General features: G+C 62.1%; 2 protein-coding genes across 3 annotated transcripts in view; both read right to left on the reverse strand.

Moving 5' to 3' along the window:
- KIF17 (kinesin family member 17) overlaps positions 1–3,942 on the reverse strand; it is a 36,398-nt gene extending 32,456 nt beyond the window's left edge. For both annotated transcript variants that reach the window (XM_058676268.1, XM_058676261.1), the window contains exon 1: positions 3,539–3,942. In XM_058676268.1, coding sequence (XP_058532251.1) covers positions 3,539–3,769 — 231 coding nt within the window. In that variant the 5' untranslated portion in view covers positions 3,770–3,942. The remainder of the gene's footprint in view (positions 1–3,538) is intronic.
- A 1,909-nt stretch (positions 3,943–5,851) lies between these two features.
- On the reverse strand, positions 5,852–11,051 carry SH2D5 (SH2 domain containing 5). Its single transcript, XM_004592294.4, has 10 exons — positions 10,927–11,051; positions 10,530–10,610; positions 10,160–10,234; positions 9,363–9,509; positions 8,197–8,436; positions 7,898–8,072; positions 7,467–7,575; positions 6,884–7,043; positions 6,000–6,340; positions 5,852–5,948 (listed from the first exon to the last, which is right to left on the reverse strand). The coding sequence occupies exons 1-9, from the start codon at positions 11,011–11,013 to the stop codon at positions 6,137–6,139; spliced, it is 1,278 nt and encodes a 425-aa protein (XP_004592351.2). The 5' UTR covers positions 11,014–11,051; the 3' UTR covers positions 5,852–5,948; positions 6,000–6,136.
- Positions 11,052–14,944: the final 3,893 nt, after the last annotated feature.

A 14,944-nucleotide genomic window follows, 5' to 3' on the forward strand; every position in this document is an offset into this window, starting at 1 on the left:
CTCCTAAAACTGTTCACCTAATCTGTTGACATGTGTCTTGTTAGAGTTATAGAGTTAGACTACCCAAAAAACAGCCAGGTTCAGCAAAATCATGCTTCAACGCTATGAACTGCTAAATACTAAAATTAAAATAGACATGAGACAGCTGAATAGTAAACTATAGCCATTTTAAGGTGTGTAGAACCCGGTTGTATATAAACTAATACTTGAAATGTCAATGTGGAAGTCACAGGATGTGGTTCAGAACTTGCATTCTTTTTTTCTCTTTTAACATATTGGTTACTCAATACCATGTCAACTAATTCCATAACATTATAAATTGTTACTGATGTATTGTCAGGGCTTTTAATTGATTGGGATGATACTCTGCCAGCTCTACCTTCAGACCAGAGATGGTCTCCCCAAGAAACCGTTGAATGTACCTGGACAATAAGATGCTGGACTTTACTCTTGGTAGATGCTTGCAATGAAAGAATCTCAACTGAATTTGAACTGTGGTAATGCAACAAGGTGGAGGAATCCACCATGGGGGGGATGGGTAGGGTTGGGGGGGAATACCAGTGCCTATAAAACTGTGTCACATAATGCAATGTAATCAATAAAACAAATTAATTAATTTTTTTTTCTATTTTAAGATTTATTTTATTTTCATTACAAAGTCAGATATACTGAGAGGAGGAGAGATAGAGAGGAAGTGGAGCTGCCGGGATTAGAACCAGCAGCCATATGGGATCAAGGCAAGGACCTTAGCCACTAGGCCACGCCGCCGAGCCCAAATTAATTAATTTTTAAAAATCTGATCTTTCAGAAACCAAAACTTCCAGTTAAATCAGCATTCAGAGGGCCATCGTCACAGCACAGCGCATTAAACTTCTGCCTGCAATGTCAGTGCAAGTCCCGGCTGCTCCACTTCCTATCCAGCTCCCTGCTAACTTGGCCTGGGAAGGCAGCAGCAGGGGATGGCCCAAGCACCTGCGCCCCTCCCACCCACGTAGGAGATGTGGGCGGATCTCCAGGATGCTGGCTTCAGCCTGGCTCTGTCCCAGCAGTTGGGGCTATTTGGGGCATTGAATCAGAGAATGGAGAAAATCTTCTCTGCCCCCCTCCCCCAACTTCCCTCTCTCCTTCCTTCTCTGTCTCCCTGCCTTTCAAATAAACAAATTAAAAAAAAAACAATTAAAATACAGCCCCCAGTGGCACTCAGTGGCATCTCACTTGCGCCATGTGGTTCATGGCTATCACAGGACAGTGCAGCCACTGAGCACGACCACTGTCACAGAAGGTCCCTCGGCTCAGCTCCAGATCTCCATGGAGACAGCGTCTCTCCCACCAGCTGACCCCACAGACCTCCATGGGACAAGCACACCCATGGAGCAGGTCCACATGTCAGACCTAGCGATCCTCCACCCAGGGTCTGCCACAGCCCTGAAGTTAGGGACCAAACAGTTTCCGGGAGATCAAGGGTTAACCAATTCTTTAACTCGGGGCTGTCCTGGGACTGGGCTCCGTGAGCTGACCAGGTGGTGGTGGGGTGTGGTGGGGAGATGGATCAGCTGGAACGAGGGTCCTGGGTGGGCAGCTTCCAGGAAAGGTGACACACCACCCAGTGACAAGGTCAGGAAGGGAGCCTCTATCTGAAGGAGCGGAGGAGCACCGAGGACCCAGAGGGAGTGTCTTGGGCAGAGGTTGTCCAGGCTGTCACAGGACCCCGGAGCCACCAAGACTGCCAGCCCAGCCTGCCCAGCGCCACTGCTCCCAGGCTGTAAGTGCTTGCCGGCTGCCCTGCTAACAGGAGGCAGCCGGACGGGGCAGGGGATGTTGGCGCCAGGCTCAGTACCAGCCCTAATTCCTTCCACAATTTTTCAGTCTTTAGGGTCCCCAGCTCTTTTGAAGACCAAACCCGCCCGGCTCCAGCCTGATCCCACCCAGAGGACCGCTCTGGGAACTGGCTGACTCCACTCAGCCTTCAGATCACAGCCTCTGTGACACCTCTCTCAGGAAGTCCTCCTGCTCCTCCCATCCACACCTCTCCCCACCTAGATCCAGGCTTGGGAGCATCCCCGTGTTGCCAGTCCCCAGGGTTTCCCCTGCCAACTCATCACCCTGGATCTCAACTGTTAGCTTGCTGCTCCTCCTCATTAACTTGCTAAGAACAGAGACGCTGCCCCTTGCCCATGAGCTGCAGGAGGGACCAGAAGGGCTGTCCTGTCTGCCTCCCTCTATGGGCTGGGGCTCCCTGGGGCCCCCACAAATGGCTGGCCCAGGGCCAAGCTCCAGACCAAGGAGGGGACCCAGGCTCCCACAAGGCAGAAGGGGCTGCTTTGGGAAGCCTGAGCACCTGTGGGGCAGATGTGCTGGGGAGAGCTGGTCCTCACTTTAGTGGCCTTTGAGAACCCAATAGGGGGCCCGGCGGCATGGCCTAGTGGCTAAAGTCCTCGCCTTGAAAGCCCCGGGATCTCATATGGGCGCTGGTTCTAATCCCGGCAGCTCCACTTCCCATCCAGCTCCCTGCTTGTGGCCTGGGAAAGCAGTAGAGGACGGCCCAAAGCTTTGGGACCCTGCACCCGCGTGGGAGACCCGGAAGAGGTTCCTGGTTCCCGGCATCGGATTGGCGCGCACCGGCCCGTTGCGGCTCACTTGGGGAGTGAAAAATCGGACGGAAGATCTTCCTCTCTGTCTCTCCTCTGTATATCTGACTTTGTAATAAAATAAAATAACTCTTAAAAAAAAAAAGAGAACCCAATAGGGAACAAGAACTGGGTCAGGTGACCCCCTGGGGCCCTTCCAGTTGGAGAGTGGAGTTAGGCCAAGGCACAACCTTGCTAGGTCTCAAAGCCTGGAGGAAGCTGGCCCTCATGCCTGGGGCATCATCTCTGGTTGGGGGAGCTTCAGACCATATCAGCTCATTCCAGGCTTGGACTGACTCTTGGCACAAGAGATGGGGAGCCAAGGGAACTGCTGCAAGGGAACACCAGCATTCCATGTCAGAGCGCTGGTCCCGACTCAGCCCTGGCTACTCCACTGGAGCAAACCATCTCTCCTACCCTCTCTCTTTCAAATACCTGAGCCAGTGTTTAACAGAGGACAGGGCAGGAAGCAGGTTAGCTCCAGCCAAGCTCACTGAAAGAGCCTGGCCATGCTGTCCCCAAGAGTGAGACGCCAGGGTCCTTGCAGCAAGAGGCAGAGCCCGTGTTCACAGCCTCGGGGCTGCCCCCGAGCTAGGGCCGGGGGGCCTCCAGGAGCCAGCTACACTCACACTATAGTCCGAGGTGGAGAGTGGCAAAGGCGAGGCTGGCCTAGGGCAGGAGGGACACAGGAGGCTGGACACAGAGCATATGGGGCTTCCAGGGATCCCACGAGGCGGGGGTACCCTTGGGGGGAGTTCTCAGCCAGCAGGAACAGGAAGGGATATTGGGCACAGCGGAGCCCAGGACGCCATCTCCTGTCTGCACACACGTCGGTTGCTGTCCACCTGTGCCCGGCTGCCCGCCCTTCGCCCACCCCGAGCGTCTGGGGGCAGGGCCGTCCCTAGGCGCACCTCCACCAGCGGGTAGGCGATCTCGTTGTAGATCTGCTCGGTGACGTGGTCCGTGTGGTAGGCGCCGTCGAAGGTGAACTGCTTGGGGGGCTCGTCGGTGGCGCCCGGGTTCTGGATGAAGCACTGGCCGCGCGCGCAGTCCACCGTCACCACAGGCTGGCAGTGCAGCTCCCGCTCGCGCAGGTTCATGGGTCTGCAGCGCACGACCACCTTCACCGCCTCCGCGGCCATGGCGCGGCCGGCGCCCGTGGGGGGCAGGGGCTTGCGGCGGGGACGGGGCCGTGGCGGGAGGGGCGGGCTCGTCGGGGGGCGCCGCGGGAGGAGGGGGCGCTCGGGACACTCACAGGGCCCGAGCCGGCACCGCCGCCGCCTCCTCCAGAGCCCGGGCTCGCCCGTACCTGGGCCCCGGCGGGGAAGGGGGTGCGGGGGCGGGGGGGGGATCCGCGCTGCAGGCGCCGCCGCAGGACCCGAGCCCCGGAGTCGCCGGCTCGCGCGCGCGCGCGCACATGCAGCCAAGGCGTTCGCGGTTGCCGGGCAACGGCCGTGGCGTCACAGGGGGATGCAGCCCGAAGGCCGCGTGTTCTCCGCGACCGGAGCCCTCCCCCGCGTCCGTCGCCGCCTGGAGCGGTCCAGGTCCAGCACCTGACTCGAGGATGCCCCGCCACGACGGGACCCGCAGGCTGGACTCCACATCCTTTTCCAGACGCCAGAGTGCCCGCTGTCCTTTCCCGACAGCTCAGCTCTGGTGTGCGTTGGTGCTGAGGGCAGCCTGGAGCCCGAGCCCCCCTTCCCCAGCTGTCACCTCGTTTTTCCTAAACCTCATCATTTTTCAAAGCTTTAGGAGTCAAACCCTTTGGGCAGGCAGAGGCAGTCTGGCCCATCCCTAGGGGCCGGCCAGGGGAGCCGCTGGACTATACCCGCAGAAAACCAGGGTGAAATCTGTGCCTCCTGCAACCCGCAGCCCAGCAAAGGAGACTGTCCCTGGAAGCCAACATCCTACAAAGCGGTTAGCTCCGCGGACCCAGCACACCTACCTGGACCCGCAGAGGTAGGCTCGCACTCCCACTCCGGGAGAGTCGCCACGGGCAGCCTGGGACCAAACTGAAACACCAAGGCTGAGGATGAGGGCCGCCCAGGAGGAAGGGGAGGCCCCGGCGGCCACCCGGGCTGTGCCTAGGCCCTGTGGCATGTTACAGGAGCAGAGAGCAAGCTCCAGTAGCCAGCGCTCAAGTTACCAAGCATTGTTCCTACAGCACCTTCCCCTGAAGGTATGAAGGAGTCGGACCTGGCTGATCACACTCCCTACCCAATTCCTTCCGGAGATCCTGAGCCCATTCAGCACCAAGTGCCTGGACAGAGGCCCCACCTTTCAAAGGAGCCTGTATCGGAAGAGGGGAGGAAATGCACTTTATTTGTGTCCACACAGCTGGGCTGCCCACGTGGTGTAGGCTGGAAACACACACACACACACAGACACACAGAGCTGTGCTCTGATGTTAGGATATTGAGAAGTCAGCACCTGTGGGCCAAAACTCTTGCCCTAGGTGTAACTTCTAACCAATAAAAGCTGTCAGGAAGCCGTCTGGGCACCTGGCCCCAGACCTTGCCAGCATGCAGCCAGACCCATTCCTCCCACGGGGGTGCCTGGGCCAACTCCAAGGTTTCATGGACTGTCTTCCCAGGCACAGGAAAGCGCAAAACCCTCTCCCTGCTAAAGGCATGTGAGACTGCGGAGGGAGGGAGGGGAGGGGGACAGGGTGTCCTCCACTGCCCATGCCCAGGGAGGGGAGGAGCTGCAGTTGAGACGCTGGGAGAGAGGCCCAGTTGCCCACTCCCATTTGACACAGATCAGGATGGCCTGTCCCAACAGAGGACACCCCAGTGGACAGCTCCCTTTTGTAACTAGATTGGTGAGACAGTAACAAGGCCACTGGCCAGGACTGTCCTGAGCGGAGCGGGAGTGGTGGCTATCTCTGCCACCGAAGGGTGACACAGCTGCTGCTTGCTAGCGTGGCGGAGCCTCTGCCTCGGGAACAGGTGTTCCTGGCCCAAGTATTCCGTAGCTTCACCAGCACACCCGTGCTGGCCTGCCAAGTTCACTCAAAGCAGAAAGAGGGGTAACCTAGATTTGTCACTCGTCAGCAGGACCACTACCTAGACTCATCTCCTCCACCTCATGGGGCTGGCCTGGTGAGCTGAGCTGAGTCCTGACAGCCGTGCCAGCCACAAACCATAGGCATGGGGCGGCCTATGCCTCTCTGACAGCAGGGTGAGCTGGGAAGGGAGGCCTTGGTCAGGAACATTCTGGATTCTGGAAACCCCAGTCAGGGCCCCCCACCCACCCTGGCAAGCTCCTATGGCAGGAGTCAAGCAGGACGCCAGAGGCAACAAGATGACAAAACCCCCAGGGCTGGGCCCTGCGTCCCGCCCTCTCACAGAAGCATGTCAGCAGGACACAGACCACGGGCTGTGAAGCGACAGAAGACCCACGCGAGGGACACAGCAACCAGAGGACCCGCTGGCCAGTGTAGATGAGAAGGGCAGAAGGCTGCAGAGGTTGCAGCCCGAATGAGGCGCAGCCCTGGACCCCGCGGCCTCCTAACCCAGGCCCTGCAGTTCTGCCTCTGACTTGGCGTGACTGAGGGGCCGGAGAGTCCGAGGCGGCCTGCCCTCATGGCCCAAGTCCTGTTCCTCGTAGGTGGGGTTCAGGCGGCCCATGTCCAGGGGGCAGAAGAGGCTGCGCTCGGCTCCTGAGTGGCTCTCCACAAGGGCCTCCAGGCTGGGGAAGTCGGCCGGCAGGTGCTGGTAAAGGAAGGGGTTTCAGCATGGGGGCCCCTTCCTGTGGCTTGCACCCAGCGCCAGCATCCTAGGGCCCAGGCGGCATGTGCTATCGGGGTAGGGTCACAAACCACTTCCTCTCGCCCTCACTACCTGTCCAGAAAAGCCCCGCCACCCCAGCCTGACCCTGGCTGACACCCAAAGGGAGACTCAGGTTGTGTGGGCTTAGGCAAGGTCATGCCCCTCCATGTGGGTTCCCCGCTTGGCTACCCACCGGCTAGGGTATGGGGAAGCAGGATTTCTAAGAGTCAGCATCCCAGCAGAAATGTGAAGTGTCACTCAGCCCAGCTCTATTCAGGGTGCCCTCTGGGAGCACCCTCTATATTGGGGACCCTCAGTGACCACGAATCCTCCAACTTTTTCTCCAAGAGCACTTTGCTCAGGCCTGGACCAATGAGGAAGGATCGGGAGCAGGGTAAGGGAGGCGAGATAAGGGGCAGGGTCAGCTTGGGCTGTGATGAGGGTGAGGCCACCAATGGGGCGGAGCCAGGCCCCTCCTGCACTCACCTCCAGGCAGTAGCGCCCCACACGGTTGCGGAAGACCTGGTGGGGCACCACGCCGCACTGTGTCCGCACCGACAGGCACCACTGGCCGCTGGTGCCTGGCTCTGGCCACAGCAGGAAGGCTCCAAGCACGTCTCTCCGCAGCAGGGCCAGGGCACTGGGCCTGGGGGATGGAGGGTGGGAAAGGCTGTGGGCAGGACCCCTAGTCTGGGGCAGCCTTGGGCAGCCTCCCTGAGCAATGGACAGGCCCTGGGCTTGGAGTGGCACTGGGGTTAACTGTCCTTTGCTGCTAGCCTCAGGACCCCAGCAGGAGGGAGCCATGAAGCAGGCCAACAGCGAGCCATGTTCCCGGGGTACCTCACTGGAGCTCCCCACAGCCCTGCCACCAAGGAGGTCTTCTCATTATCTCATTTCACATTTAAGAAGACTCAGGGGGCCCAAGGTCCACGGGGCTGGGGAGCTCTGTCCGTGCACAGAGATGGGGCTGATAAGAGCGCCAGGGGGAGGGAGAGTCCGTCCCCTCACCCTATCCCCACAACAGAACTAAGCATCAGACCAGGCCAAACCCCACGCCCCTCCCCCAAACCTGGAGATGCCTGTGAAGGCCCAGATGTTCTCCGTCAGGCTGCCCTCGCTTTCCACCAGGCACGAGGAGCCTCCAGGACCCCGGGGCCATGCCTCCCACGCGGCAGGAACTGTGGAGACACCATTCAGGGTCAGAGGAAATAGGGTCTCCCCCTTCCTACGCTAGGCCCGCCCTCCATGCAGGCCCCAGCATGCCAGATGGGTCTCTTCCGGGAGCCTCCCTGCCCTGCCTCGCAGGCACACCCTGCTGTGCAGCGGCACCTGTGCAAGCCCCAGGCACTCAGGCTGGGTTGCCTGTGCACCTGGGTACACAGGCACAGATACTTCCACACTTGCACAGAGGCACCTGTCTTGAGGTGCAGCCACTGCCCTGCAGCACAACCCTTGCTGGCCATGCCCTGCGATGGGCACCAGTGCGCTGGGGCAACTCACAGGCCTCACGTGCCGACAGCTGCAGCTGAGCCTCATGTGTGCAGGCCCGGTAGGCCCCGCAGCGGATCACCTTGCTACGGATGGCCTTCTTGCGGACCAGCGTTGGGGAGCAGTAGGGATTCCCCAGGCGGCCGTGGCGGGCGCCCCCTCGGCCCTCTGACTCTGACAGCTCCTTCTAGGGCACCCAGGGAGAGGCTGTGGGAAGGCAGACTCGGCCCCAGCTACCCGGGTGCAGCCCCCAACCCTCCCCCAGTTCTCTGCCCTCCTCCTGCCCGCCCCTCGCTAGGGGCACTGCATACCCCACTGCCCACCGGCCCCTCTGCTGGCAGCCGCCGAAAGGAGACCAAGGCGTGGACGTTCTGTGACAGCTGATCCCGGCCAAATGGCTCCCGCACCAGGGCCGGTGGGCCCGCTGCGGGCTTTCGGGGCTCATCCCCTGTGGGGGCCTGGCAGGGCTCAGGTCGTGCCCTCTCCTCAGGGTGCTGCAGGAGGTAGGCGAGCTGGAAGGAGCGGCAGAGTAACAGGTGCAGGATGTGGATCTAGGACAGGCAGAGGCAGCTCCCATTGGACGGGGCACTCGGTTATCACCACGGTTGTGCACAGCCCCTCAACCAGGAGTGCTGTCTCACTCGGCCCCGGAACATCACCACCAGGCTCCCATCCCAGCCTCCCTCACTCAGCAGGAGCAGAGGCGGCTGCCCTGGGGATCCTGCCTTCACCCTGGAGAGGGCACCAAGAGTTCGGGCCCTGGGTTCCAATCCTGGCCCCATTCCTCAGGAACAGCTGGGTGACCATGGCCTTCTCTATGATCCTTTGAGGAGTTCATGAAGCGGCCCAGCAGAGGCCCCAGACTTGTGTGCCGACTGCAAGACATGCCACACACTGGAAGACTAAGCACCAGGTCACGGGGAGGGGTCAGCCTGGATCCAGCATAGAGCTGGACGCACACGGCAGCAATGAGCAACAGCCTCAGCTTCTGCCGCCGGTCCCGGCGCTCTGTAGCTGTCTCGCCTAGAGCTTCTCAGATGGCCCTGTCCCCACCACCCCAGTGGAGCACACGCAGCCCAGCCTGGTCTGGCCTCTGCTCTCCAAGAACTCAGGCAACCATCATTAGGGACAAATGGATAGAGGGATGGGGATGGGGAGGGTGCCACAGGAGCCTCGGGAACATGGAGGCTGAGCCTCAAGGGCAGACAGTGTAGAGACAGGACAGAGGCCATGCACGAGCAGAGGCCTGGTACTGGCTGCACTCCTCGAAGCTAAGCACAGGCTCTGGCCTGCAGGCCGCCAGGGACCACTGAGGCCACGGACCTGCTCTCCAGAGCCTCCAAGGTGACAATGTGGACAGGGGCACTGTGCCTGCAGGCGGCCATGCCTGAAAGGCCACCTGATGCCTGGCCCATCCCCTTCTCCATCCTTAGCAGGACCTCCTCACCCCCACCCACCCGCCTTATGGCCCAGGCACCTCTCCTGGCTGCCTGCCCACGAAGAGGTGGCAGAACAGCTTGCTGGCCGGGCTCCGTGGGTTCCGGGCAATGAAGGCAAACTGGCAGTCAGCTGGGCACCAGGTGGAGTAGAGGATGCGCCTCAGGGCGTGCGCCATCAGAAGCACCTGCGGGTCGGGGGCGGGGGTGCTCATGGCCTCCATCAGGCCAGCTCCAGCCACTTGGCTGCTGCTAGGCCCCCACCCCTCAGGTGGCCGTGTCCTTGGATGTGGCAGCCTGTGGGTGGGATTGTGACCCAAGGGCAGAGCTTACACAGACCACTGGGTCAGAGACAGGCAGTGGCGCAGGCCCGGGCTTGCAGCCTGGCCTCTGAGGCACATGCCAAGGGTTCAAGTCCTAGCCCTGCCACACCTCCTCCACATGCCTTGGCGTGACATGGCTCAAGTGAGGAGACACTAATCCCTCTCAAACAGGTGGTGGGTGACACCTCACGCCAGCAGCTCAGTGCTTGATGCCAGAGCCCCATGACATGCCTGGACCTTAGGTGATGGAGGCCCACAGTCACGGGGAGCACAGCACAGTGTGACCCATGGTCAGGGTCCATTCTGTACCAGGAGAAAGAGTGGGCTGTCTCCAGCCCCAGGGTGCCAGGCAGAGGAACGGGGCATCTCCAGCCCCAGGCTCCAGGCAGCCTGGCCTGCTGCTCAGCAGGGCTGGGGGAGCACCTCCCTGAACCCGCCCCCACGTGCACCCAGGAGGCAGGGCTTGAGGACAGCCCCGGGGTAGATGCCCCTGTCGGAGCCCCTGAAGCTCCTACCTCACCCTCCCCACTGTAGATCTTGAGTCCCTGGAGGCTGAACTTGAGGATGACAGCCCGGCGGCGGGGACAGTCCTGGGTGGAGAGTTGGCGGGAGTAGCATCACCTGTCCAGCCCGGCCTCGGGGTGCTGTGAACCCGCTCTGCCACCCCCAGGGGCCAGAGAAGAGTGGGTGGCGCCTCGCTGACCATCCCCATCAGGGCGACACTGAGAATCTCCCGTGATCTCCCAGCTGCGGGGTCCCGCACTGCCCTGAGGGAGGGGGTCCCGGGCCAAAGGAGCTATGTTCCCTGGGGACAGCTGGCCTCAGAAGGGGCTCATCCTCCCGCCATTCGTGGCCCCCACTGGGGGCACCCCCCAGCGCCTCCACCTTCAGCTGCCACAGCTGTTGCTGCACCAGCCACACGCTCTCCTGGGTGTCCAGGTCGTCCACGGGGAAGGAGCCCACGTACTGCTCAGTGGTGGCATGGCAGGGTGCAAGGAAGGTGGCAGGGGTCAGACCCAAGGCTCCTGGCCACCCTTCTCCAGATCTCCCCGACCCAGACATACTCTCTGCTCAGTCAGGCAAGCTGTGGGCTCTGCCATGTCCCTGCGGATCCTCTCCCTCTCACACACACACACACACACACACACACACACACACACACATCCACTCCAAAGCCACTGAGGGAAGGGAGACCCGGAAGTAGTTCCTTGACCCTCAGCCTCCCCTACCCAGACAGGGCCACCCACATGCCAGGGCACCCAGGCTGGGCAGCCCCACCCACCTGGGCAAACTTGGTGATGCACCTGGGCCGGTACAGGGCAGGCCCGCAGTCAGAGGCCCTCCGGCCCCCTGCCCCTGCCCTCTGCATGGCCTTGGGATGCCCAGCTTCAAGATGCCCGTGAAAGAAGGCTGTAGGGGGCGAGGGGGGGAAGGAGAGGAGTGTGGGTTCCAGGCAGGCAAGCCGCACAGCTCCTGCTGAGGCCCCCAGGAGCTCCTCTGCTCCTTTCCAGCCCTTTGTCCACTCACCCAACAATCCCCCAGGCCTCAGACGCTGGGGACACAGACTAGCAGGCAGTGATCGCTCTATTTCACACCACGATGAGGAGAAAGACACCACATTACACACCTCGCGATATGACAGGCTGCACCGTGCCCGGCCCTGCCAGGAGCAGAGCGAGGACGGGCCACTTGCTCACTTTGTTCAGCAACTCCAACCTGCACAGAGCTCAGAGCCTAATGCCACACGGCCTCTGTTCCCAGCGCGGGGGTGGTGGTGGTGGTGGTGGTGGGGTGTGAGGGCCTCGGGCTTGGCCTGTAAAGGCATGCGGCAGGTGGGCAGCTGGGCTGAGGCAGAGCCGCCCCAGTGGCAGTCTGATCTGGTATGTAATCAGTCTTCAGTGCCAAACTGGGGAGCTCTGCTGTGTGGGCAGTGGGGAGCCAAAGCAGGTTCTGGGGTGGGGCAGCCCAGTGGGTGGCCACGAGCTGGATGGGAGAACTAAGGCTGAGAGCCGGATTTAGGTGCCCTGGCTTATTTGGCGTGGCCTGGCCCCGGCCCTTCCCAGAACTCAATGCAGACCATAAAATCCGAACCCAACTGAACTTACAGTCACCCAGTGTCCGGGTAAGGAGAAGGTGGTCAACCTCACACACATCCGCTTGTGGGCAGAGAAGCAGCCTCCGCAAGCATCCTCCAGCCACCCCAGCACTGAGCCAGGGCAGGGCAACCAATGTGTTCACACCAGTGGGCTACCCATCAGCGAGGGGCGCAGTACATCTTCCCAGTGGCCCAGGACTCAGGACCCCCCCGCCCCCAAGTCTCTCCCCAGGTCTGCTTAGCTGTATGTGACAGGGACCCTCCACGACACTAGCCGGCCTGGGAGCTTGTGCAGGTGCACGGGCCTTCCAAAGAGCAGCAGCTGCTTGGGGTCTTGGCAGCCTGGGTCACGGTGGGAACTAGGCTGCCCAGCGACAGGAAGCGCTCTGGGGGGCCCTCCCAGGACAAGGCCTCCCCCTGCTCTCTGGCACCTCTGATGCAGATCCCAGTGTGCCCCCCCTTTCTGCACTGGTTAGCCATGCAGCTGGCCCAAAAGGGGCTTAGGGCTTCAGGCTCCCCCTGGCTTGAGTCGCATCTGGGGGCTGGGATGGGCGGAAGAGGCCAAGACCACCAAACAGACAAGGAGCAGAGAACAAGGGACAGATGGTGGGAAGGAAGGGGTGGGAAGCCGAGTGGGGAGGAGAGTGGAGCCAGAGGGTTCCCAACCCCACCCTCAGGCTGACACCCCTCCCCACCCCCGGAACTGAGAGGGCAAGGGGGTGCAAGCCAGGCAGGCACACTGGTAGGCTTGCTCTCCACCAGCCCCAGCGCGCCCAGGGCTGTTAACGGCTGCCTACCGCCAGGCTCAAGCGGCTGCTCTGGGTGGCTCCAGCGTCCAGGCAGGGGGGCGGGCTCACCCTCCCCCTGCACCCTCACCTGATCCTAGCTCCCCACCTGCAGAAGCTCTGGTCCTCAGCCTTCTCCGAAATCAGACGCTCTCCCTCCCCCTTTCCCCCTGCCTTCCATGGCTGGGGAGCGGGGAGGGGAGGGTTGGGGGCGGGGAAGGGAGGGAGGAGGGGTGGGGCGGCTGGGACGGGCTGGGACCACTTGGACAGGGTTGGGCTTTGCCAGGTGGCCCGGCTCAGGGACAGACGGGCGCCCCTCCAGGGTCAGGCACGGAGGTCCCTCTGCCGCACAGAGCCGAGCGTGGGGCCGGGGGTGGGGTGGGACTCAGGTATGGGAAGGCACCTGCTCGCAGCAAACGCGGGAGTGGTGGGGTGCAGCAGGCGGTAAAACCAGCGCCCTGGGGCCCTTCTCTGAGGGCCGGGCACCGTGGCTGGCGCTCTCCTCCTCCCGTGGACAGGGGTCCGCTGCGGCAGCGGGCTGCGTCCCGGCCTGGTCAGGTCCCACTCGGGCGCCTCCCTCGCCAGGGGAGCTGCAGCTGCTCGGAGACCGAGGTCCACGCAACACGGCGCAGCAGTTGGAGGTGGGGTCTGACAGGGTGGGACCCCCCAGGCGAGTCACTCCCCCTGCCTCAGTTTCTCTGTCGGTGCGCTGATGTTGGGGCGGCAGCTCCCTAACACGAAGTGCCCGCTTCCGCGGGACGCCCAAGCTGCGGCCGGGGGCGCGGGGGACGCGAGTTAGCGACGGAGAAAACACGCAACAGAGAAAAGAGCGCGGGCTGCGTGCGCGGAGCTGCGGGGGTGCGACGCTCGGCCGGTCCGGCCCGAGCCGCGCGCGGTCCCCGGGCGCCCTGCGTCTCCGCCGAGGGGCAAGAGAGACGCCCGAAGCGGCGACCCCGGTGCTGACCGGGCGCTCCTTGCGGCCCTCCCGTACCCCGGCCCCCCTCGCCGCCTGTACTCACGCGCGTCCGCCGCGTCCCGAGCCCCGCGCGTCCCCCGCGCCGCGGCCGCCCCACGTGCCCGAGAGAGGCGACCCCGGCATCCGCGGGCGGCGGCGTCCAGTCCCGCTCGCCAATCGGAGCCCGTGGAGCCGCGCCGCTCGGCCGCGCCGCCCAATCAGCGGCCGCTCGGGGGCCTAGGCACCGCCCATCCCCATCCACCGCACCCCGCACTCCTGCTTAAAGGGCCTAATGGGGAGTCTGTTGGCGGGACTGCGCGCCCTGAGCCCCCCAAGGACTCACTCCTGGGGCACTCCTGCGGAACCCTGACCCCTCCCGCCCCTTGCCTAGGGTCTTCTCGTCCTCCAAGCGTCGGCTTCCGTAGCACCTCTTCCGTGAAGCCTTCCCGTACCACCACTCTGCGGAACCCTTGTGACTCCTCGCTTGCTATCCATCTCATTCTATATGTAACCCCGCAAGCGGCGCCGAACAGCAGGGTCCCCACCCCGCACGCGCGGGACAGAGCCCCGCTCCTTGGTCGTCAGCGATGCTGTTTGGACCCATCCTCATCTCTCGCAGCCGCTCCCAGCGCAGGGCCTGCTCTGTGCGCGAGAGCTGACGGTGCCGCCCGGCCTCCCTGAAAATGCAGAGGTGGTAGGAGTGGCGACCAGTGCGCTGAGCCAGGTGCCCTGGGGGAGCCTGGAAGTGATACGGTAAACCCGAGTGGGCCAAGCTGTGTAGATGAAACCAACGGATTGCCCGTGCACCTACCCAGCACGCAAGAGGCGAGTGCGGGGCCGAGGTGGCAAGGGGGCCAAGGGCCTGGTGTGTGTGTGGCTCTGGCCGCGTGGGGCAGTCGCCGTGTGCCCCACTTCTTTGGGAGTCTTACCTGCCACGCGAGGCCTGGCTCCGAGCGCCCGGATGCTAGCTGATGCTAGGCTAGAACTGCCAAGCGGAGTTTTCGGACCCTTGGCTTGGCCCAGCCAGGGCCGTTGGGGTCCTTGGGGGGAGTGAACCAGCAGATGAAAGCTTTGTCTCCTGCGCTGTCCCTCACCCTTTCAAATACGTAAATCTTCAAACAAGCAAATATTAAAATTAAATACTGACTCGAACACGTTTCTGATAGAATTTTAAAACAGTGACAGGAATTTCAGGTCAACGTAAGAAAAGCCCAAGGACTTGCATGTGACGGAGATGGCTGAGTGCAGAGGGAGCACTGTGCCTCTGTTGCAATGGGTTGAAGGAGAGAGGACCACCTTGCAAGGGGGGACATGCCCTGGGGTCCAGAGACATCGAAATCTACACACACACAGTGCCATCCAAACCACATCTGGAGCACTGTGTGTGAGGTCAAGTACGTGACCTTGCCCCCTGACCTTGCTGCCACCCCTGGACTTCTTCCACTGGCCTTCACCCCTCCTTGGA

The sequence above is a fragment of the Ochotona princeps genome, chromosome 2 (genome assembly GCF_030435755.1).
Source record: "Ochotona princeps isolate mOchPri1 chromosome 2, mOchPri1.hap1, whole genome shotgun sequence".
NCBI lineage: Eukaryota > Metazoa > Chordata > Mammalia > Lagomorpha > Ochotonidae > Ochotona > Ochotona princeps.